This window comes from Gigantopelta aegis, chromosome 8, assembly GCF_016097555.1.
Source record: "Gigantopelta aegis isolate Gae_Host chromosome 8, Gae_host_genome, whole genome shotgun sequence".
NCBI classification, from domain to species: domain Eukaryota; kingdom Metazoa; phylum Mollusca; class Gastropoda; order Neomphalida; family Peltospiridae; genus Gigantopelta; species Gigantopelta aegis.
The window spans coordinates 50,322,932-50,348,284 of NC_054706.1; the positions used below are offsets into that span (position 1 = coordinate 50,322,932).

Here is a 25,353-nt window from a genome sequence, read left to right on the forward strand (position 1 = left end):
TAAAGGAAGGGGGGGGAGGGGGGGGAAAAAAAGAGCGAGGGAGGGAGAGGGGAAGTCAGTCAGTCAGTCAGACTAAGATAGTGAGCGGAGAGAAAGGCAGATTTAAAGAGAGAGAGAGAGAGAGAGAGAGAGAGAGAGAGAGAGAGAGAGAGAGAGAGAGAGAGAGAGATAGTCAGACAGACTAAGATAGTGAGAGGAAGAGAAAGGCAGATTTAAAGAGAGAGAGAGAGAGGAGACAGACAGACTAAAATAGTGAGAGAGGAGAGAGGCAGATTTAGATAGAGAGAGACAGACAGAGAGAGACGAAGAGAGAGGCAGACAGACACACAGAGAGAGAGAGAGAGAGAGAGAGAGACAGAGAGAGAGATAGAGAGACAGACAGACAGAGGGAGACAGAAAGAGAGAGACACACAGACAGAGAGACAGACAGATACAAACCGAGCTCCAGCAGCTTGAAAAAGATCTGCCCACTTATTGGGATCATAGAACTCTGTCTGGAACATGGGGAGCGAAGTCTGCATACGTGAAGTCGGGTCTGTAGTTCTGTTTCATACTTAAGTTTACGACACTTGGCTCCCTTCCTTCCATCGTTTCCAAAACCATTCTGAATAGAAACTGGGGACAGAAAACACACCCCAGTGAAGAAAGATTCCTATCTTTGCCTCGTCGTTACCAAGATGGCAGCGGGTCTGGAATCGAGAGATTCCCAGTTCGGGTTCAATAATGAATAGACTGGCATACTGATAATATTAGTAAAAAGACAATTAAAGGACGAGGCCATTTGGCCCGTACATCTTCGTATTAACATGGACACATATTCAGATCGGTTACATTACCGTTTACGTTTATCACTTTATCTGTATGTACTTCGAAAAGATAAAATAATCTTGTACACACTCTTGACTATGTATCCCCTTTATTTGGCGTTAGACACATACATCATTATGTTTACTTAGTAATCTTAAAAATAATGACATGATTTGTTTCAGATAGTCGAAACTGAGAACATCGACATAGGAATTGCGGCGGGGAGTAGGGGTGGACAATATCCCAAATCAAGACCCAAAGCATATGAACCGAAAACATTTACACTACCATAACGTCACGTAATGTTCTTGATTTTGAAATTTCTAGATACAGAAAGAAAGAAATGTTTTATTTAACGACGCACTCAACACATTTTATTTACGGTTATATGGCGTCAGACATATGATTACGGACCACACAGATTTTGAGAGGAAACCCGCTGTCGCCACTACATGGGCTACTCTTCCGATTAGCAGCAAGGGAACTTTTATTTACGCTTCCCACAGGCAGGATAGCACAAACCATGGCCTTTGTTGAACCAGTTATGTATCACTGGTCGGTGCAAGCGGTTTACACCTACCCATTGAGCCTTTCGGAGCACTCACTCAGGGTTTGGAGTCGGTATCTGGATTAAAAATCCCATGCCTCGACTGGGATCCGAACCCAGTACCTACCAGCCTGTAGACCGATGGCCTGCCACGACGCCACCGAGGCCGGTTTCTAGATACAGATGGCCGCATAATAAGGTTTTTTCCTGAAACAATTACCCGTTGTACCATCCCCTCTCCCTCCATGCGCCCTCTCTCTCTCTCCTCTCTCTCTCTCTCTCTCTCTCTCTCTCTCTCTCTCTCTCTCTCTCTCTCTCCTCTCTCTCTCTCTCTCTCTCAGCGTTCGATTGATGCGCGGTCGGTTTGAGATCGATCAACGTCATTGGGCCCATTGGGCTATTTCTCGCTCCATCCAGTGCACCACCACGACTGGTACATCAAATGCCATGGTATGTGCTATCCTGTCTATGGGATGGTGCATATAAAAGATCCCTTGCTGCTAATCGAAAAGAGTAGCCCAGATATCCAGAAATATATTTATGTTAAAATATATAAGTACCATATATTTTGGCAAGTATCTGTACATAAAGAGAGTTTTGCCAGTAGATGCCGTGACAGTCATGTGACTTCAATAACAAAATAGCAGTACAGTTGAGAACAGACAAAAATAGTTTTTAAAAATAAGTTTTCTTTCAAATAACAGTTTTCGAAAATCATAGAAAAAAGGTATTAAGAAATGTGCAGTGTTTATAACTGTGTTAAATTCGATCTTGCTTTCTTTGCTCGTTTTAACCTTATTTTTACGAACATTTCTGTGAATGTGAAAGACATTTGTTTACTTTACCCTAGCCCGAGTACTCTGACTGTAAGAGAGCTAGACGGACATTTGGACATAAACACGCTCTCATTACAGTCAGAGACCAACCTATGTCTTTTTTTGGCAATTCCTGACTACCAGACGGTAGGCAACGAGTCCCGCTCTAATACCACAACAATCCTATGTTTGACGTCAAATACCTTTACATCAATCATTTTCGAGTTAAGTGATACAAAAAAATCCACATATTAATCACTAATACACTTACTACAGAAAGAAACCCGACAGCACTCACATTCAGCTACGCTTCGTGACACTCCGTCGCAACAATTGCAAAGCTCGGCGATCTATTTCGAGACGTAGACCACGTGATCGGGCACTGGGCGATTCCGCCTTGTGCAGCAGTTACAGGGGCCGTCTCATATCAAGCGAAGTTACAACATAGAAGAGTTGGCTAATGCCGTTTTGGATGAATTTGGATTTCATTACGTCATTAAACCAAAACAATTACACATTATTGATTCCATTTTGAATTTGAAGGATACATTTGGGTGTTATCGACAGGATACGGCAAAGTATGTGCTACGTACTGGCCTCCTCTTATGAAAGATAAAGTAAGTAGTAATTTAATTTGATTATTTTATGTTTTATGAATTAGTCATTAGTACAGTAGTAGAGTGTGTGTGTGTGGGATTTTTTTTCTTCAACAAATTACGTAACGCTCTTGAGGGATGGGGTATCATAAGATGTATTCCGAGGCGTTAAGGGGAAGGATGGCAATGCTTGTTACTGCAAAATCAAAATTGAATCGGTGCATAGCTCATTCGATCTTTAAAACTTATCTTATAGTGTTTTGCTATTCAGATCAAAACTAAAAATATTGAAATTTGTTTTGTTCAACGACACCACTAGAGCACATGATTAATTAATTACTAGCTATTGGATGTCAAACATTTGGTAACTCTGATATGAGTATTGGAGAAGAAACCCGCTACATTAGCAATGGATCTTTATATGTACTTTCCCACAGGCCACTGACCAGTTCTGGTGCATTAGTTGGAACGACAAAGAAATCATTGGTTGAATGGATCCATCGAGGTTGTTCGATCCTGCGACGCGAACACTCAAACGACTGAGCTGAAACCCACTCCCTAAGAAATATGCGGAAATGACTCAAATGTGAAACTGTGGTTGTGATATCTCATTAAAAAGCAAAAAGAAAAATAAAGAAGAAAAAGGCGGTAGGATACTAGTAAATTAAGTAATAAAAATAGTTCAAATTTTGTTTTGGGTTGGTTGTAAGTATTCTGTTGCTTAATAACTAATTTCATATGAACGATCGTTTTATCCAAGCAAATGTAAATCACATATATGTATGGTAGTTAATAATTATGACAATGAATTAACCTAACGTAGAACACAGCCCAATTGTTTTCAACAACTGAACAAAGACCGATTCTGTAACACAATACTCAATGATCAGTTGTAGACAGGAGTTCCGTCATAGTAGACAAGCTGACGCCTAGGGACCGATGGCGATGAGTTTCGCCGTATGCATGTATGGCCACAAATGACTGCCAGGTCGATGTCGGGAATTAACCTGCTTATATCAGTTTGATGTTCAAGTACGCTACCACGAGTTCTGATCAGGGCCACAAACTGTACTCAGAACGAGAGGGTGTGTGGGAGTTTTAAAAAAAGGTTTAGAACTTTTTTCAGCGTAGAATGTAGCCACAATTAATGAGATTACCCATCGATACGCATTGGCAGTTAACAGTACGACAATGATATTTGTCGCTGATTTACAAGTTCTTTTTTGACTGACGATTTTGTTTATGAAAATAATAACCGCTTGATATGAGACGGCCCCTGTAACTGCTGCACAAGGCGGAATCGCCCAGTGCGCGATCACGTGGTCTACGTCTCGAAATAGATCGCCGAGCTTTGCAATTGTTGCGACGGAGTAGTGTCACGAAGCGTAGCTGAATGTGGGTGCTGTCGGGTTTCTTTCTGTAGTAAGTGTATTAGTGATTAATACGTGGATTTTTTTGTATCACTTAACTCGAAAATGATTGATGTAAAGGTATTTGACGTCAAACATAGGATTGTTGTGGTATTAGAGCGGGACTCGTTGCCTACCGTCTGGTAGTCAGGAATTGCCAAAAAAAGACATAGGTTGGTCTCTGACTGTAATGAGAGCGTGTTTATGTCCAAATGTCCGTCTAGCTCTCTTACAGTCAGAGTACTCGGGCTACCGCTTGATATGAGACGGCCCCTGTAACTGCTGCACAAGGCGGAATCGCCCAGTGCGCGATCACGTGGTCTACGTCTCGAAATAGATCGCCGAGCTTTGCAATTGTTGCGACGGAGTGTCACGAAGCGTAGCTGAATGTGGGTGCTGTCGGGTTTCTTTCTGTAGTAAGTGTATTAGTGATTAATACGTGGATTTTTTTGTATCACTTAACTCGAAAATGATTGATGTAAAGGTATTTGACGTCAAACATAGGATTGTTGTGGTATTAGAGCAGGACTCGTTGCCTACCGTCTGGTAGTCAGGAATTGCCAAAAAAAGACATAGGTTGGTCTCTGACTGTAATGAGAGCGTGTTTATGTCCAAATGTCCGTCTAGCTCTCTTACAGTCAGAGTACTCGGGCTAACTTTACCCATGCAAAAATTAAAGACGTATTGTTGAGCAAAAACGACGAAACCACCGAAACAGGGCCCTCACCGAAACAGGGCCACGGACGATACTCTTGTGGTCAGTGCCGCATTATCCCTAAGTCTGACTAGGCTGTAGTTCATCAAGATAAACGTCTCCGGCACGATATTTATTATTGTGATGTTTATTGCTGTGCCGTAACGTTTATCCATTGGATCGAATTTTCCATTTGCAATCACGATTTAATAAAATCAGGCATATGTGCTTTATTTAAGAGCCTCAACACGTACAACAACATATTTTAATAAATTTTAGACAAAAATATTAAGTACAATACCTTTGGTAACCTTTCCATGATTAGATGTTTGAAGATGACACATTTAAACATTTGAAAGCTATTTTTATCCTGGCACATCGAAAATGCGGAATGAACATTTTGCGGAACGAGAATTATTCGTATCAAGCATTTTACGTACACCCAGTAAAAAGAAATATTGCGGAACTGAATGGAATTGATTATTAAATTTATTTATTTTGTTATTTTTGTTTCTACATATGTGCTTTGTGTGGGTTACATTATTCTTTTTTATTATTATTAAAAAAATAATGATTGTTAGTACAGGTCATTACTTATTTTAAGGCCTTCATTTATTTACTTTTTCCAAAATTATTATTTCCTTTAGTAATTGTTTTTAAATATTATTATTACAGGCCATTGCTTACATGTGTTTCAAAGGTTTTTCTCTTTTTTTTTCTCTTCTTTTTTGTTTTAATTTCATTTCTTTTTTTTAGCTATAATTACTGGTCATTAGTTATTTTAGGGGTTTTATTCAGTTAAATTTAATTGTTTTTATTAATTTATTATCAATTAATTGATTTTTAAAAAATATTATTCATTAGTTAAGTTATTTATTTATTATTATTAAACGTGATATTCCATTAAATATCGTGGAATAAACTCGTGAACCCGAGACGAATAATAATAAAAATAATCCGATTCCACCAACAGTTTTCAATCACATTTTAAATATGCTCACAATGGCCGGCGGGAATATTCGAGATTTTGTTCGTAACTGAAAATTGGATTAATGCAGGATTACTATTTGGACAAACTGTCTATTTATGCGTAAAACGTGACTCGGGAAGTTTTCTTTATACAGTAAGTGTTTATATTTATTGGTACATCTCATATTTCGCCACGAAATAATTAATTCCATGGTTGTATCGATTCCGCCTGAAATCTGGGCGGAAACTGCACGCTTGTTTTTGCTGTTCAAGTTGTAAACATCGGGTCCAATAAATGTCAAAATGTTAAAAAACGGACCGTAGATGTTTACCTTGGTGAACTAACTAGGCTGAAGCCTAGGGGCCCACCAAAAGCAGGGACCCATTTTCCCATGATATCCTTGCACCAAATGTTGAGAAAACTTAATTTTTTCTTTTCCCATGACATCGTTGCGCCAAATGTTGAGATCCATTCGACGATTATTAACTGTGTCGTTCCTTGTGTCGTGGAGTATACTCTACCTAGGAAATACAACACGTGACCAAAACCGCGTTCAGTAGATTGACAACCATGTCTGTCAGTACAAGTAACAATTTTACACTGGTGGTAATTTGTTCGCTATTTTTGTTAATCAGCGCCATACACTATGAACCGAACTGGAAATCCATCGACTCCAGACCCCTGCCATCCTGGTACGACGAAGGGAAGATCGGAATTATGCTCACCTGGGGGGTGTTCTCTGTCCCGAGTTTCACTACGGAGTGGTTTTGGGAACAGTGGGTGACCGGGACACCAAGCGTGGTGGCGTTTATGCAGCAGAACTACAGACCCGATTTCACGTATGCAGATTTCGCCCCGATGTTCCAGGCAGAGTTCTTTGATCCCAATAAGTGGGCGGATATTTTCCAGGCTGCCGGAGCCCGGTTCGTATAAAAATTTTTTTTTTTTTTTTGCTTCAGGGGCTGTTCAAGATTTATTTTCCAAGACGCGCGGTTTCTGTGACGCAAAAACATAATATACCAATCTAATTAAAATTAGCTCCATTATTACATCTAGATCCAGTAGAGCTAATTTTAATCAGATTGATAATATACTGAACAAGCCCAGAAATGTATATCTCCCGAATAATTTTTTTTATCACCCTTTTTGAGAAAACATTGAGAAATTTGTTGACAACACCCCCACAAGCACTAAAACAAAATAAATAATTAATAATAATAATAATAATTTTAAAATCCCCCAAACAAACCCAGGCACACAAAGAAAACATCTTAAACCTCAGTTTGTAAATTTATATTTTATTGTTAATGGAAGATAACGTTTAAAGTTTGTTATGTTTAACGACACCACTAAAGCACATTGTCATTGATTTATTAATCATCAGCTATTGGATGTAAAACATATCGTCATTTCGACATATAGTCTTAGAGAGGAAACCCGCTACATGTTTTCATTAGTAGCAAGTGTTTTTTTTTATATGCACCACCCCAAAGACAGGATAACACATACCATGCCCTTTGATATACCAGTTGTGGTGCACTGGTTGGAACGAGAAATAGCCCAATGAGCCCACCGACGGGGGTCGATCCCAGGCGGACCGTGCACCAAGCGGGCGCTTTAACACTGGGTTACGTCCCGCCCCATAATGGAAGATAAGGATGTGTACAAGTTTTCTCTTGACCTTATAAGGATTTATCCACGTGAACATAGGCCGCTTCCCAAAAGATTGTTTGTTTTGTTTAACAATACCACTAGAGCACATTGATTAATTAATCATTGGCTATTGGATGTCAAACTTTTGGTAACTTTGACATAAGAGTCTTAGAGAAGAAACCCGCCACATTTTTCCATTAGTAGCAAGGGATCTTTTATATCATGCACTCCACCCCCTACCCCCCCTCCCCCCCACCAAAGAAGATATCAGTGAAAATTCTCAAATTCTGTACTGAAAATTCCCAGTATATATATATCTATATACATGTATTTAATTATGTTTGTTCTAATAAATGAATTTAACAGTATTTAGTGTACTGCATACTGAAAACATATCCCAAGTATGATTTACTTGTGCTAATTTTCCCATTGCCATCGGACATATGGGACCCAGGTGAAATATCCTGGATAAAACCAGGCCTTACGCCCCAAACCACTTCATAAATTACATCCTTATGCCCTACACCACTTCATAAATCTCATCCTTACGCCCTACACCACTTCATAAATCTCATCCTTACACCCTACACCACTTCATAAATCTCATCCTTACGCCCTACACCACTTCATAAATCTCATCCTTACGCCCTACACCACTTCATAAATCTCATCCTTACGCCCTACACCACTTCATAAATCTCATCCTTACGCCCTACACCACTTCATAAATCTCATCCTTACGCCCTACACCACTTCATAAATCTCATCCTTACGCCCTACACCACTTCATAAATCTCATCCTTACGCCCTACACCACTTCATAAATCTCATCCTTACGCCCTACACCACTTCATAAATCTCATCCTTACGCCCTACACCACTTCATAAATCTCATCCTTACGCCCTACACCACTTCATAAATCTCATCCTTACGCCCTACACCACTTCATAAATCTCATCCTTACGCCCTACACCACTTCATAAATCTCATCCTGGATAAACCAGGTCTTACGCCCTACACCACTTCATAAATCTTTCATCCTTACGCCACCAAACCACTTCATAAATCCTCATCCTTACGCCCTACACCACTTCATAAATCTCATCCTTACGCCCTACACCACTTCATAAATCTCATCCTTACTCATAAATCCTACTTACGCCCTACACCACTTCATAAATCTCATCCTTACGCCCTACACCACTTCATAAATCTCATCCTTACGCCCTACACCACTTCATAAATCTCATCCTTACGCATCCTACACCACTTCATAAATCTCATCCTTACGCCCTACACCACTTCATAAATCTCATCCTTACGCCCTACACCACTTCATAATCTCATCCTCATCCTTACGCCCTACACCACTTCATAAATCTCATCCTTACGCCCTACACCACTTCATAAATCTCATCCTTACGCCCTACACCACTTCATAAATCTCTCATCCTTACGCCCTACACCACTTCATAAATCTCATCCTTACGCCCTACACCACTTCATAAATCTCATCCTTACGCCCTACACCACTTCATAAATCTCATCCTTACGCCCTACACCACTTCATAAATCTCATCCTTACGCCCTACACCACTTCATAAATCTCATCCTTACGCCCTACACCACTTCATAAATCTCACTGGATAAAACCACTTCATAAATCTCCCTACGCCCACCACTTCATAAATCTCATCCTGGATAAAACCAGGTCTTACGCCCTACACCACTTCATAAATTTCATCCTTACGCCACCAAACCACTTCATAAATCTCATCCTTACGCCCTACACCACTTCATAAATCTCATCCTTACGCCCTACACCACTTCATAAATCTCATCCTTACGCCCTACACCACTTCATAAATCTCATCCTTACTCCCTACACCACTTCATAAATCTCATCCTTACGCCCTACACCACTTCATAAATCTCATCCTTACGCCCTTACACACCACTTCATAAATCTCATCCTTACGCCCTACACCACTTCATAAATCTCATCCTTACGCCCTACACCACTTCATAAATCTCATCCTTACGCCCTACACCACTTCATAAATCTCATCCTTACTCCCTACATCACTTCATAAATCTCATCCTTACGCCCTACACCACTTCATAAATCTCATCCTTACACCCTACACCACTTCATAAATCTCATCCTTACGCCCTACACCACTTCATAAATCTCATCCTTACGCCCTACACCACTTCATAAATCTCATCCTTACGCCCTACACCACTTCATAAATCTCATCCTTACGCCCTACACCACTTCATAAATCTCATCCTTACGCCCTACACCACTTCATAAATCTCATCCTTACGCCCTACACCACTTCATAAATCTCATCCTTACTCCCTACACCACTTCATAAATCTCATCCTTACGCCCTACACCACTTCATAAATCTCATCCTGGATAAAACCAGGTCTTACGCCCTACACCACTTCATAAATTTCATCCTTACGCCACCAAACCGCTTCATAAATCTCATCCTTACACCCTACACCACTTCATAAATCTCATCCTTACGCCCTACACCACTTCATAAATCTCATCCTTACGCCCTACATCACTTCATAAATCTCATCCTTACATAAATCTCATCCTTACCCCTAAACCACTTCATAAATCTCATCCTTACGCCCTACACCACTTCATAAATCTCATCCTTACGCCCTACACCACTTCATAAATCTCATCCTTACGCCCTACACCACTTCATAAATCTCATCCTTACACCCTACACCACTTCATAAATCTCATCCTTACTCCCTACATCACTTCATAAATCTCATCCTTACGCCCTACACCACTTCATAAATCTCATCCTTACGCCCTACACCACTTCATAAATCTCATCCTTACGCCCTACACCACTTCATAAATCTCATCCTTACGCCCTACACCACTTCATAAATCTCATCCTTACTCCCTACACCACTTCATAAATCTCATCCTTACGCCCTACACCACTTCATAAATCTCATCCTTACACCCTACACCACTTCATAAATCTCATCCTTACGCCCTACACCACTTCATAAATCTCATCCTGGATAAAACCAGGTCTTACGCCCTACACCACTTCATAAATCTCATCCTTACGCCCTACACCACTTCATAAATCTCATCCTTACGCCCTACACCACTTCATAAATCTCATCCTTACGCCCTACACCACTTCATAAATCTCATCCTTACGCCCTACACCACTTCATAAATCTCATCCTTACGCCCTACACCACTTCATAAATCTCATCCTGGATAAAACCAGGTCTTACGCCCTACACCACTTCATAAATTTCATCCTTACGCCACCAAACCACTTCATAAATCTCATCCTTACGCCCTACACCACTTCATAAATCTCATCCTTACGCCCTACACCACTTCATAAATCTCATCCTTACGCCCTACACCACTTCATAAATCTCATCCTGGATAAAACCAGGTCTTACGCCCTACACCACTTCATAAATTTCATCCTTACGCCACCAAACCACTTCATAAATCTCATCCTTACACCCTACACCACTTCATAAATCTCATCCTGGATAAAACCAGGTCTTACGCCCTACACCACTTCATAAATCTCATCCTTACGCCCTACACCACTTCATAAATCTCATCCTTACGCCCTACACCACTTCATAAATCTCATCCTTACGCCCTACACCACTTCATAAATCTCATCCTTACGCCCTACACCACTTCATAAATCTCATCCTTACACCCTACACCACTTCATAAATCTCATCCTTACGCCCTACACCACTTCATAAATCTCATCCTTACACCCTACACCACTTCATAAATCTCATCCTGGATAAAACCAGGTCTTACGCCCTACACCACTTCATAAATCTCATCCTTACGCCCTACACCACTTCATAAATCTCATCCTTTCACTACTTCATAAATCTCATCCTTACGCCCCACACCACTTCATAAATCTCATCCTTAGAACCACACCACTTCATAAATCTCATCCTGGATAAAACCAGGCCTTACGCCCCACACCACTTCATAAATCTCATCCTTAGAGCCACAGTTTTTGAAAACCATATATTAATCAGAATGTATTCTATTGACATTTGTTTTTTTGTTTTGTTTTGCAGGTATGTGGTTCACATGACCAAACACCATGAAGGTTTCACAAGTTGGCCATCCAAATATTCATTTAACTGGAATGCTATGGATGTGGGCCCTAAACGGGATCTCGTAGGTTCGGAATAAAGTATCATATATTTTATAGTATTTTACAATATTTGTTTCCTGGTATAAATGCAGTGTTAATTTAAGTTTAGAAAAGGAAAACAACCATGGCTAGTATATCTATATTTTACAGTCATTTGCATTTGACAAAAAGTAAAATAATTAAACTATAGCACTTCCTTTTTGTTTTAATATGAAGTACATATACATATACAAATTTAAAGTATGTTTTCTTTAATGACTAGAGCACATTGATTAATTAATCATCGACTATTGCATGTCAAACATTTGGTAATTCTGACTGGTAGTCTTCTGAAGAAACCCGCTACATTTTTCCTTCAGAAGCAAATGATCTTGTATACCGGTATGCACCCCCCCCCCCCTCCCCAATACAAGACAATACATAGCAAGACCTTTAATATAGCATTTTTTTTTTTTTTAAGGGAGTATTCTTGGGTTTTTTGTGATGTTTTTTGGTGTGTGTATGTGTGTGGGAGAGGGGTGGTTGGAGGGAGATGCAAACCAAGTATTTTATTTTATATTCAGAAGGTGGCTTTTATATTTACTGAAGATAAAATTATATTTTTTCATTGGTTGAATTTCTTCCATGTTTGTTCACAGGAGCACTGGCTTCTGCAATTCGAAACCGTACCAACATTCACTTTGGCTTGTATCATTCCCTGTTTGAGTGGTACAACCCACTGTTTGAGAAGGACCAAGCTAATAAATTTCAGACAAATGACTTTGTTATGGTAAGATATATACAGCATTCAATATGTACATGTAGGCCTACATATATACAGAAAGTCTTTATTTTTAGCCTCTTATCGGTCCAAGCGGAGGGGATTATAGGTTTCTTCACCATCCTTTTGTCTGTCTGTCTGTCCGTCCGCCCATCTGTCCGTCTGTCCCACATATAGTTTTATTATGAATTGTTACAGATCAAGTTTTGACTTTCATGGTGATTTGCTTATTTTTCAGTGTTATGGCCTTTGAACTTATATATAGTAGGAGATAAGAAAAGTTGTTGGGCCCTGAATTTTTTTTTTTAAAGTACCATACAGAGAAATAATTGATCTTAATCAGCTAACATTGGGTGGATCTTTGCATGTATACTAGTATTTAATGAAACAAATTATGATTAACTTGGCTCCCTCCCCTGCATAATTCCCTGCACTTACACAGGTATAAACAGGTTTCGTGTAACAAATGCTTGGTTAAACTCAGTATAGACTAATTGTCACTTTTCAGTAATTGTTCTAGATAATATATGAATTTCAAACATAGGTTAAAACAAAATAATTTCCAGTTAGTAACTTTAAGAGTGGAAATAATCAAGATCATGGATCATGGAAATTGAAATGGTGGACCATGGTAGTCAATATCATGGTAATCAATTTCTTGGTAGTCAATATCATGGTAATCAATATCATGATGATCAATTTCTTGGTAGTCAATATGGTAATCAATATCATGATGATCAATTTCTAGCTAGTCAATATCATGATAATATGGTAATCAATTTCTAGGTAGTCAGTATGGTAATCCTGGTAGTCAATATCATGATGATCAATATCATGGTAATCAATATCATGGTAATCGATATCATGATGATCAATTTCTAGCTAGTCAATATCATGATAATATGGTAATCAATTTCTAGGTAGTCAGTATGGTAATCATGGTAGTCAATATGATGATCAATTTCTAGCTAGTCAATATCATGATAATATGGTAATCAATTTCTAGGTAGTCAGTATGGTAATCATGGTAATCAATATCGTGGTAATCAATATGGTAATCAATTTCTAAGTAGTCCGTATCATGGTAATCAATTTCTAAGTAGTCAAATATCATGGTAATCAATATGGTGATCAATATCATGGTAATCAATATGGTAATCAATATCATGGTAGTCAATATGGTAATCAATATCATGGTAATCAATTTCATGGTAGTCAATATCTTGATAATCAATTTCTAAGTAGTCAATATGGTAGTCAATATGGTAAACAATATCATGGTAATCAATTTTTAAGTAGTCAGTATCATGGTAATCAATATCATGGTAGTCAATATCATGATAATCCATTTCTAAGTAGTCAATATCATGGTAGTCAATATCATGGCAGTCAATATCATGGTAATCAATATCATGGTAATCAATTTCTAAGTAGTCAGTATCATGGTAGTCAATATCATGGTAATCAATATCGTGGTAGGTAATATCATTTTTATTTTACATTTCAGAGAAAAACACTTCCTGAGCTGTATGAAATTGTCAACATGTACAAGCCTGATATTATATGGTCTGACGGAGACTGGATGGCCCCAGACTGGTACTGGAATGCCACAATCTTCTTGGCCTGGCTCTATAACGAAAGGTGATTTACAAAGAAAAACGTATATAAACACAGCCACACATCACACACAAAACCTCGCCAAATTTCCTCAATCAAAATTGCGCACCCTTTTCTCTTTGGCATTAACTACTCCATTCAAAATTGCATAGCACCACCACCACCCCCACCCGCCTGCTACCGATTTGATGTGGCTGCTGGTGCTCCCTTGCACCTGCCAGTGCAGGTGGTCCCTCCTCTCCCCTCCCCCCACCTTTCCTGACAGGTGTGCGCTACAACAGCTTGTTCTGAATGTGCACATAAAACCCTATAAGATGACATGACATCACAAACATACCTGTACATGTAAACTTGAAAAACACTCGGGATAAAAGATCACAGTCACATTTTAAAAACTCATACTTTTTTCTCACAATTAATGGTATACTTTAAGCCTCGTTTGGCATAACATGCATGTTTAGGACATGATTTACATGACAGTAATGGGTTACACAAAATTAAGTGGGTTACCTGAATTTTTTTGTGTAACACAAATGGCTTATGCAAATTTTAAATTCTTAGAGTCTGGTATTAAATAATCTTTTATCAACTCTGTTACATCAGATGTTTTGAAACAATCAAGGGACAGGTTGTACTTGTAAAGCACTATAGTCCGAGATGTGATGGATTATAGAATAGATGCCTCACAGTGATAGATGCCCTACAACTGGTACATGAAAGGCTATGGTATGTACTGTCCTGTGTGTGGGACAGTTCATAAAAAAGATCCATTGCTGCTTTATAGTAGTCAGAGTCAAAACAACCACAGGTTAGAGTTTTAAATATGCTGACGAGTTGTTAAATAAATAGGCCTGTGCCGTGTCAAAATAACCACAGGTTGGAGTTTTAAATGTGCTGACGACATTAAGGACCACACAGATATTGAGAGAGGAAACCCGCTGTCGCCACTTCATGGGCTACTCTTTTTCGATTAGCAGCAAGGGATCTTTTATATGCACCATCCCACAGACAGGGTAGTACATACCACAGCCTTTGATGTACCAGTTGTGGTGCACTGGCTGGAGTGAGAAATAGCCCAATGGGCCCACTGACAGGGATCGATCCCAGACCAACCGCGCATCAAGCGAACGCTTTCACCAGTGGGCTACGTCCTGCCCCTCGTTTGGCACAAATGTATTACACCGGCAGACCTCGACATGAACAAATTTGAATTGAGTGATTAATTGCTCCCCTAATTTAAATTAATGGGAGCCATTTAAGAGATTAACATATTGATGCCATATAACTTCATATGCTAAAGGGAGCTAAAAGCTACTCTCCTTGAACTAGTCTCAGGAGAAAAAAAAAAGTTTTTTTGTTTAATGACACCGCTAGAGCACATTGATTACTTAATCATCGGCTGTTGGGTGTCAAACATTTGGTCATTCTGACACGAAGTCATCAGAGAAAACGTGCTACATTTTTTTCTAATGCAGCAAGGGATCTTTTAAATGCACATTCCCCACAGATAGGAAAGCACATACCATGGCCTTTTGACCAGTTGTGATGCACTGGTTGGAACGAGAAACATCCCAATCAGTTGAATGGATCCACAACGATAGTTCGATCTTACGACGCAAGCACTGTGAGTGAGCACTCAACCGAATGAGCTTAATCCTGCCGGAGTCTCAGGAGAATGATGGAGAGCGAGAGTGATAGCTCTCTGAAACAGCGAGGTCTTTGATTACCAGTGCTTAGTAACATCTCGTATAGTTTTTTTTATAGACATTCAAAGCATTTGAGGGGGGGGGGGGGGGGGGAGCTGGACGTGTCAGTGATAGTGCTCACCTGATGTGCAATCGATTTAGGATCGATTTCCATCATTGGGATCATTAGGCTATTTCTCGCTCCAGCCAGTGCACCACGACTGCATGGTGTAACAAAGACTGTGGTATGTACTATCCTGTCTGTGGGATGGTGCATATAAAAGATACCTTGCGAGTAGCCCATAAAGTGACGACAGTGGATTTCCTTTCTCAATATCTGTGTGGTTCATAACCATATTTCCGATGCCATGTAACAGAATAAAATGTGTTGAGTGCGACGTTAAATAAAACATTTCCTACCTTCCTTCAAAGCATCTGTATGACAGGAGAGTACTACTCCCACGAGTTTTGGAGATTATGCATAGCCTCTCCTGCCCACCACCCCTTTGGTGGGCCCATTGGGCTACTTCTCATTCAATACTGGTATATCAAAGGCCATGAGTTTTGGAGATTATGCATTGCCTCTCCTGCCCACCACCCCTTTGGTGGGCCCATTGGGCTACTTCTCATTCAATACTGGTATATCAAAGGCCATGAGTTTTGGAGATTATGCATTGCCTCTCCTGCCCACCACCCCTTTGGTGGGCCCATTGGGCTACTTCTCATTCAATACTGGTATATCAAAGGCCATGAGTTTTGGAGATTATGCATTGCCTCTCCTGCCCACCACCCCTTTGGTGGGCCCATTGGGCTACTTCTCATTCAATACTGGTATATCAAAGGCCATGAGTTTTGGAGATTATGCATTGCCTCTCCTGCCCACCACCCCTTTGGTGGGCCCATTGGGCTACTTCTCATTCAATACTGGTATATCAAAGGCCATGAGTTTTGGAGATTATGCATTGCCTCTCCTGCCCACCACCCCTTTGGTGGGCCCATTGGGCTACTTCTCATTCATTACTGGCCATGGTATGTGCTATCCTGTCTGTGGAATGGTGCATACACAAGATCCCTTGATACTAATAGAAAATGTAGCAGGTTTCCTCTCTAACACTATGTCAGAATTACCACGTTTCACATGCAATAGCTGATAATTAATAAATCAATGTGCTCTAGTGCTGTCGTGAAACAAAACAAAAACCTTTAACAGCACCACGACTGGTTTATGAAAGGCTGTGGTATGTGCCATCCTGTCTGTGGGATGGTGCATATATAACATCCCTTGATACTAATAGTAAAATGTTTCCTCTCCAACACTATGTCAGAATTACCAAATGTTTGACAAGCATTAGCCGATAATTAATGAATCAATGTGCTCTAGTGCTGTCGTTAAACAAAACAAACTTTAACTTTGCCACCCCACCCCTACTGAAGGGTGACAATATATACCGGTAGCTGTTTCTCCCTGCTGACATCGTCTGATGGAGCCCTATGGTTTGAGTCTAACATGTTTGATGATTCTGTGTTTTTTATATTGAACAGCCCAGTAAAGGACACAGTTGTTGTAAATGACCGGTGGGGATCCAATGCACGGTGCAAGCATGGAGGCTTCTTAAACTGTAACGATAAATTCAATCCAGGTTAGTCCATATTATTGTACTGCGTTTTTTAAAATTGTTATTTGTTATGTCAAGAGGTAGTACTTTTGGCTTATCTGAAGGGACGTCTCTCTATAAATATTTGGAGCAATATTTCTCAAAATATAAAATATGAGAGGCAGGACGCATCCCAGTGGTAAAGTGTTCGCTTGATGCTCGATCGGTGTGGGATCAATCTCCTGTTGCTGGGCCCATTGGGCTATTTCTTGTTCCAATCAGTACACCTCAACTGGTATATCAAAGGCCATGATATGTGCTATCTTGTGTGGGATAGTGTATATAAAAGATGCCTTGCTACTAATTAAAAACATGTAGCGAGTTTCTTCTGATGACTATGAATCAGAATGACCAAATGTTTGACATCCAATAGCCGATGATTAATTAATTGATGTGCCCTAGTGGTGTCATTAAACAAAACAAACTTTAACTTTTGATTAATTTTGTTTTAAACATAACTTTATTAATTGTGCCTTATCTACTAAACTGATATTCCTGTTCATTTAATCACTCATTTTAATTTAATTTTATGCTTATTTCGAAATAAAGTTCAAGCATGCTCCCCTGGGCACACACTTCAGCATGGACTGATTGTACAGGACAGTGTTTAATGGTTTATGTGTTAGTGTTCAGTGAGAGAGCCATGGGTGTAATGACCTTACTGAGTCCTTTAAACTTGCTCTGGATGGAAATCGGTACTGGGGTGTGAACCAAGTACCTACAAGCCTTGAGGCTGATGGCTTGACCTCTACACCACGAAGGCCAGTGATGGTCCTGTTCTAAGTGCTTGTATCATAAGATCGAATCACCTCAGTGAATCCATTTTCCTCAACCAATGCACCACAACTGGTTTTTAAAGGTCATGGTATGTGCTGTGCTGTTGGTGAGAAAGTCCATATAAAAGATCTCTTGCTACTAATGGAAAATGTAACGGGTTTCCTCTCTAAAACTATATGTCAGAATTACCAAATGTTTGACATCCACTAGCTGATAGTTAATAAATCAATGTGTGCTAGCGGTGTTGTTAAACTAAACAAACTAACTTTTGCTTGTTTAAACTCTATGTATGTGCCTACATGTTTATCCAATTAAGGTTCAGGCACTTCTGTTCCAAGCTTAATCTCTGACATGGCCAGTGGTTGGACTTGGAACAGAAGAATATTTACTTTTTTTCGGGACAATTTTGCTTTTATTAACAAAAAACAGAAAAGAGATAATTTAAAGCATCTGCCAAAAGATATAAGCTATAGTTGAAGTATAAATAATTTTTATGATGCAAAATTTACATAGGGCACATTTAAAAAAAAGTTTTTTTAAAATTACAAATTATTATTATTATATAATTGTAATTTTGTAAGTACCCATTGTTTGCTTTACTAAACAGAAAGTCCTAATTTTGTTTTTCAGGCAAACTGCAGCCTCGGAAATGGGAGAACTGTATGAGTATTGACCGCTATTCTTGGGGATACCGCCGCCCCGCCACTGTGAACCAGCTTTACAGCATCGAGGATCTCATCGCACTGCTGGTTGAAACTGTCAGGTAGTTTACCAGGGCCATCGGACCCTGCAGTCAGAATAAACCATCCCAGTCTTGTTTTGTACCTTAGTGATCTCATTTAAAGTCTAAATAGTCCATTTGTACATTGTACATCAGCCATCAGATTATTCACAACAACCAAAAGTTTGGTCAAGCAACTTGATTTTATAGCAAGTTGACCATCAGACAATTGATCAATGTTTTTCAAATCAGCAAAATTGTTACAACAAAGAAACATGCAACTTTCTCAGTTAACAGAATCCTCATCTAAAGATTGCTCTTACAATTTTATTAACTAACTGTAAATTCCTTAGGGGTTGTCTGACAAGCTTTATTTTATATTTATTTTTTAATGATTTGTCTTGTTTCAGAATTGATGGTTTAGGCAATGAGTGTATCTACCCACCCAACACACTAATTAAAATGTTATTTCAACTATGTGTGTATAGAAGATAGCACGTGGTAAACCTACCAGGCATAAACAATAATTGAAGTGCATCCTGCCTACTACAAGCCGGGTCTAGCTCAGTCAGCTAGTAGGGCAATGAGTGTATCTACCCACCCCATACACTAATTATAATGTTATTTCAACTATGTGTGTATAGAAGATAGCATGTGGTAGACCTACCAAGCATAAACAATAATTGAAGTGCATCCTGCCTACTACAAGCCGGGTCTAGCTCAGTCAGCTAGTAGGGCGCTTCCCTGAGGTGCGTGCATCATAGGATCGAATCACCTCTGTAACTGTAAATTCCTTCGGGATTGTCTCTGTAAAGCTTTATTTTATATTTATTTTTTAATGATTTGTCTAGTTTCAGACGTATGCATAGGAGATAGCATGTGGTAGACCTATGAAGCATCGATTCACCTCAGTGGACCCATTCTCTGATTGGGCTTTTCCCCGTCCAATCCAGTGCCCCATGACTGGTATTTCAAAGGCTGTGGTATGTGATGTCCTGACTGGGGGAAAGTGCATATAAAAGATCCCTTTCTGCCAATGAAAAAAACGGAGCAGGTTTTTTCTAACACGATGTGTCAAAAGTTACATCCATTAGCCGATGATTGATAAATCCATGTGCTCTAGTGGTGTTTGATGGAGGTGTGATATACGTCATAAGATGGATTGTCCTATCTTAGTGCGACAAAATTGTAAAACCATTGTACATGTGTAGGTAGGTTGTGACATCACTACAGCACATGCCATAGTGATGTCATAACTTAAGACGGTTTTTCCGTCCCTGCAGTACTCCATGACTGGTATATCAGTGGCTTTGATATGTAATGTCCTGTCTATAGGGAAAATGCCTATAAAAGATCCTTTGCTGCTTTTTTGGAAGAATAGCCTATGAGGTGATATTGGATTTCTTCTCTTTCCTAAGTACACCAGATAGCCGAGGTCTCATTAAACAAATATTCCTTTCCTTTCACAGCCTGCATCAGAAGTGTGGGTGTGAGAGTAGCAGGGAACTAACCCCACTAACAATGAAGATTAGGCATTACACATTGGCTCCTCCCTCCAGTCGTTGACATCTTTCGACACCCATGGTCTTTTCTGTTAATAAAAGTTTGTTTTGTTTAACAACACTGCTAGAGCTCATTGAATACTTAATCATCGGCTATTGGATGTCAATTCATTTGGTAATTCTGACTCGTAGTCATCAGAGGAAACCTGCTACATTTTTCCTAATGCAGCAAGGGATCTTTTATATGTACATGCACTTTCCCACACAGAGGAAAGCACATACCATGACATTTGGCCAGTTGTGGTGCAATGGTTGCAATGTGAAAAAAAAACCAATCAGTTGAATGGATCCACCGAGGTGGTTCGATCCTGCGACACAAGACACAGCACCTCAGGATAGCACTCATCTTACAGAGATAAATCCTGCCCAGGTTTTATATTAATAGAAGACATACATGTTGCAACCAGCGGTAAACATTCCATTCCTTTTGTTACTTAAACTATCATTTCTTGATTTATGGGGACAGGATCGAACCACCTCAGTGGATCCGTTCAACTGATAGGGTTTTTTCTCGTTCCAACCAGTGCACCACAACTGGACAAAGGCCATGGTATGTGCTTTCCTGCCTGTGGGAAAGTGCATATAAAAGATCCTTTTCTGCATTAAGTGTCTGGGGCTTTCTTCACTAAACTCTCGCAACTTTGCGATCTCGCAGTACAATGCTAAAAGACTTACAAAGAGGATGCTTTGTTGTCTAGCAGAGCCTAAGAGACCTTTGTGAATAAGGCCCCATAATTGCCAAATGTTTTACATCCAATAGCCGATGATTAATAATCAATGTGCTCTAGAGGTGTCGTTAAACGAAAAACAAAACTTTTTTCTTGATTTACAAAGTTTGTTTTGTAGTTATGGAGGGAACCTACTTGTGGACGTGGGTCCCACATCCTACGGAACAATTGCACCAATCTTCGAGGAGCGACTCCGACAAATGGGATCATGGCTGGGTGTGAACGGGGATGCTATTTACGCCACCAAGCCATGGACATATCAAAACGACTCCATGACACCCAGGGTTTGGTAAGTACAGACTTGCTAAATAGCCTGAGTACATTTTTATGCAATTATCTCCCTTTAAATTTTAGTTCAATCTACTTTTTATTGTATTACACTGACATGTAGATGAGAGATGGGGGAAACAATATGAGACAACAGAAGGATGATTGGATGAGAGGCAGATATCGGCACATACAGTAAGTTGTAACAGTTCAGAAATCATATGAGATGAGAGGTCGGGAAGGTCAAGTACTGTTTTCCCCCTCCCCCCAAGTGCTGGAACAAATGTTTGCATTCAGGCAAAAACGATGAAGACGTTTGGGCAAAGTGACCTGTCCTGAAACCTTTTCACCAAGTATTTCTAAAATTCTATTCACATTATTAGTCCTAATCTATACATAGATGTGTAGTTATTCATTTGGAACCTTATATGCATGCAGATGTTTGGTAATAGAGCAAAATGTGTGAATTAATTTTGGAAGGTATACACCGATAATCATTACGAACATGAGTCATACTTTCATTCCATTTCAACTTATTTTCGTGATTTTATCCAATATAGGTTCAAGCACGCTGTCCTGGGCACACATCAGCTATCTGGGCTGTGGGTTAGTTGTTAATTGTCAGTAGTTAGTGAGAGAGGAGAGGGTGTAGTGGCCTTACACCTACCCATTGAGTAGTTAAAACTCGCTCTGGGTGGGAGCCGGTACAGGGCTGTGAACCATGTACCTACCAGCCTTATGTCTGATGGCTTAACCACAACACTACCGATGCCGGTAGAATTGTACTGATCATACTGAGGGCCACATAACTGGAGCAGTCAACCAGTTGGTCTAAGAACATCCTGGGTGGGCCTGCCCCTAATAACAACAGGGATTTATCCAGGCGTTTCTGTGAGTCTGAACATAGGTCCCAGACTCCCTTCCCAAAAGAAAGAGGCACTAAAAATTCCCAATATATATAATTATGTCTGTTCTAATAAACATTGGGGTACTGCATCAATGAGTGACCTAAAAATGTATCCCAATTAGTATGATTGACTCACACTAATTTTCCCAGTCCCATAAGACATGGGACCCTGGCAAAACACCCTGGATAAATCCCTGAACAGCTAACTTTGTAAAATAATACTTTGCAAAAATACCATCTTGACCATTTCAGGGAACTTTATTATTTATTATTATTGTATTATTATTATTATTATTATTATAATTATAATTATAAATTCTTCCAATGAGTCCTCCTTTCTGTTCTGGTCATGTGACTGTACTTCCTTCTTTTTCTCTTTCACCGATTTGTTTTGGAGGTCTTTTTTCTGTGCTCCAGTTTTTTCTTTGTTTACTTCATATAAATACTGTTAATGGCGTTTACTGTTACGTTTGACACTAATCATTACATTATTAGTACCGTATTTTAATACATTAACATTCTTTATTACAGGTACACCAGCAAAACTGGGGCATCTGGAGTTGAAGTTTACGCCATCACTACAAAATGGCCGGAATCGGTCCTCATATTGGGGGATCCACAGGTTGCCATGGATACAACAGTCAGTCTCCTTGGATACCCAGGAAGTCTGAAATACAAGCCGGGAGCAACTGGTGGAATTGAGATTTACGTACCACAGTTAACTATTGCAAACATTCCTTGTGATTGGGCATGGACCTTTAAGATGGTCGGCCTGAAAAATGCTTAATTTATTGCTCAAGAATTGTTACTGTTTTCATGTTTTAATTTAATTACTTAGTGAGATTTATGTACTAATGTAGTACTGTTATGTTTTACAATTATATCATTCCATTTGTGTCAGTGGAAAAGTGCATATAAGAATTAAGTTTCTGCTAACAATTATTTCTGTTAATGTTTCCGAGGGTGGGATTTAGCCCAGTGATAAAGTGCTCACTTGATGTGCCGTCGGTGTGGGATCGATCCCCATTCCTTGTAGTTGTGCACCATGACTGGATATCAAAGACAATGGTTTCTCCTCTGTAGCCAGTGCATAAAAGACTTGCTGTATATCAATGAGCAGGTTTGGTATACTGTGCTATCCTGTAAATGTGGGATAGTGATGATATAAAAAGATCCCTTGCTGCTAAACAAAGCAATGTAAGCATGACACTGCATTTGTTCTCAATAATACTGTGTATCAAAATTAATACTAAATGTTTGACATCTAATAGCTGATGATTAATAAATCAATGTGCTCCAATGGTGTTGTTAAACAAAGCAATCTTAATCATGACACTGCATCATTGTTGCATTCAATATTTTCCTGCTTGTCCTAATATTAATAATCATAAAATTTAATTTGGCTTAGTAAATTCAGCCCCACATATCTTCTCTAAGTTATAAGGGTCGAGACGTAGCCCAGTGGTAAGGTGCTCGCTCGATGCGCGGTCTGTGTTGGATCGATCCCCCTTGGTGGCCCCATTGGGCTATTTCTCATTCCAGCCACTGCACCATGTCTGGTATATCAAAGGCCGTAGTATGCACTACCCTGTCTGTGGGATGGTGCGTATAAAAGATCCCTTGCTGCTAATCAAAAAGAGTAGCCTATGAAGTGGCAACAGTGGGTTTCCTCTCTCAATATCTGTGTGGTCCTTAACCAGAAATAAAATGTGTTGAGTGTGTCGTTAAATAAAACATTCCTTTCTTTTTTTCTCTAAGTGATAACTAATCATAGCCAATCAGATGGACAAATCATAGATCTACGCATTTCGAGGGTAGCATTGGTATACGACAAGGTATAATATGTATTTTGCGAGAATTTTTTTTATTTAGTCATAGTTAACTGTTCTTATTTTTTATTGTTAATTATGGTTAACCAGATTTAGGGTTACATGAGTCCCACGCTGCTGTTTATTTCTTATTTTTTATTGTTAATTATGGTTAACCAGATTTAGGGTGACATGAATATATATGTAAGGTGTAGGGTACATAAATCCATGTCTATATAGTCATTTGGGAGAAATGTTTGTCTCATTTTGGAATAGACAGCACGAGGCAGACGAGGCGCTTGCCTCATCTGGAATTTTTACCCGAATCCCACGCCGCAGTGCTCAGGGCCTGCAGCCCTCCCCCTCAGCATCTGGGTTTGCTTTGGCTATTGCCCCAGATAGTCTTTTATTTTTATTGTGTTTTAGTTAAACACATTTAGAATCATACTGGCATGTGTTAAAAGGTATAAATACATATATGAATAGGTGTTATTTGGGAGAAATTTGCTGCACTGGGTAGGAAATGGTGGGGGGGGGGGGGCATGTGGAAGCAAAATCATTTCTCGTTCCAGCCAGTGCACCACAACTGGTTACAGTGGTATATCAAATAAACTGCTCCCAGGTACCCTGTAATCAATTCAAAAACAGATGGGTAGTGGAGAAGCTTGCAAGGCTATTCACTTATATTCCAATACACACTAATACAATTTATGAATTGAAATTCTCCAATCACAAGTAATTGTGTCTGTAATGGCTGTTATTTTAGAGGGCGGAACATAGCCCAGTGGTAAAGTGCACCCCTGATGTGCGGTCAGTCTAGGATCGATTCCCGTCGGTGGGCCCATTGGACTATTTCTTGTTCCAGCCAGTGCACCGTGTATATCATAGGCCATGGTATGTGCTATCCTGTCTGGGATGGTGTATATAAAAGATCCCTTGCCACTAATGGAAAAATGTAGCGAGTTTGCTCTCTATGACTCAACTTCACCATATCTTTGACATCCAATAGCCGATGATTAATAAATCAGTGCTCTAGTGGTGTCGTTAAACAAAACAAACTTACTGTTTTATTTTTTATTACCTTGCTTAATTAGTTACATAATTTTTTATTGTATAAATTTATTTGTGTAAACCCACATTTTATATTAAATGAATAAAGCAAACAT

The 25,353-nt window shown here is 39.5% G+C and overlaps 1 protein-coding gene across 1 annotated transcript; it reads left to right on the forward strand.

Annotated features, from left to right (window-relative positions):
- The first annotated feature begins 6,388 nt into the window (after positions 1 to 6,388).
- LOC121378767 (alpha-L-fucosidase-like) lies at positions 6,389 to 23,406 on the forward strand. The gene is made up of 8 exons (XM_041507074.1): positions 6,389 to 6,761; positions 11,621 to 11,727; positions 12,339 to 12,469; positions 13,968 to 14,101; positions 17,305 to 17,402; positions 18,825 to 18,957; positions 21,324 to 21,494; positions 22,911 to 23,406. The coding sequence occupies exons 1-8, from the start codon at positions 6,409 to 6,411 to the stop codon at positions 23,164 to 23,166; spliced, it is 1,383 nt and encodes a 460-aa protein (XP_041363008.1). The 5' UTR covers positions 6,389 to 6,408; the 3' UTR covers positions 23,167 to 23,406.
- Positions 23,407 to 25,353: the final 1,947 nt, after the last annotated feature.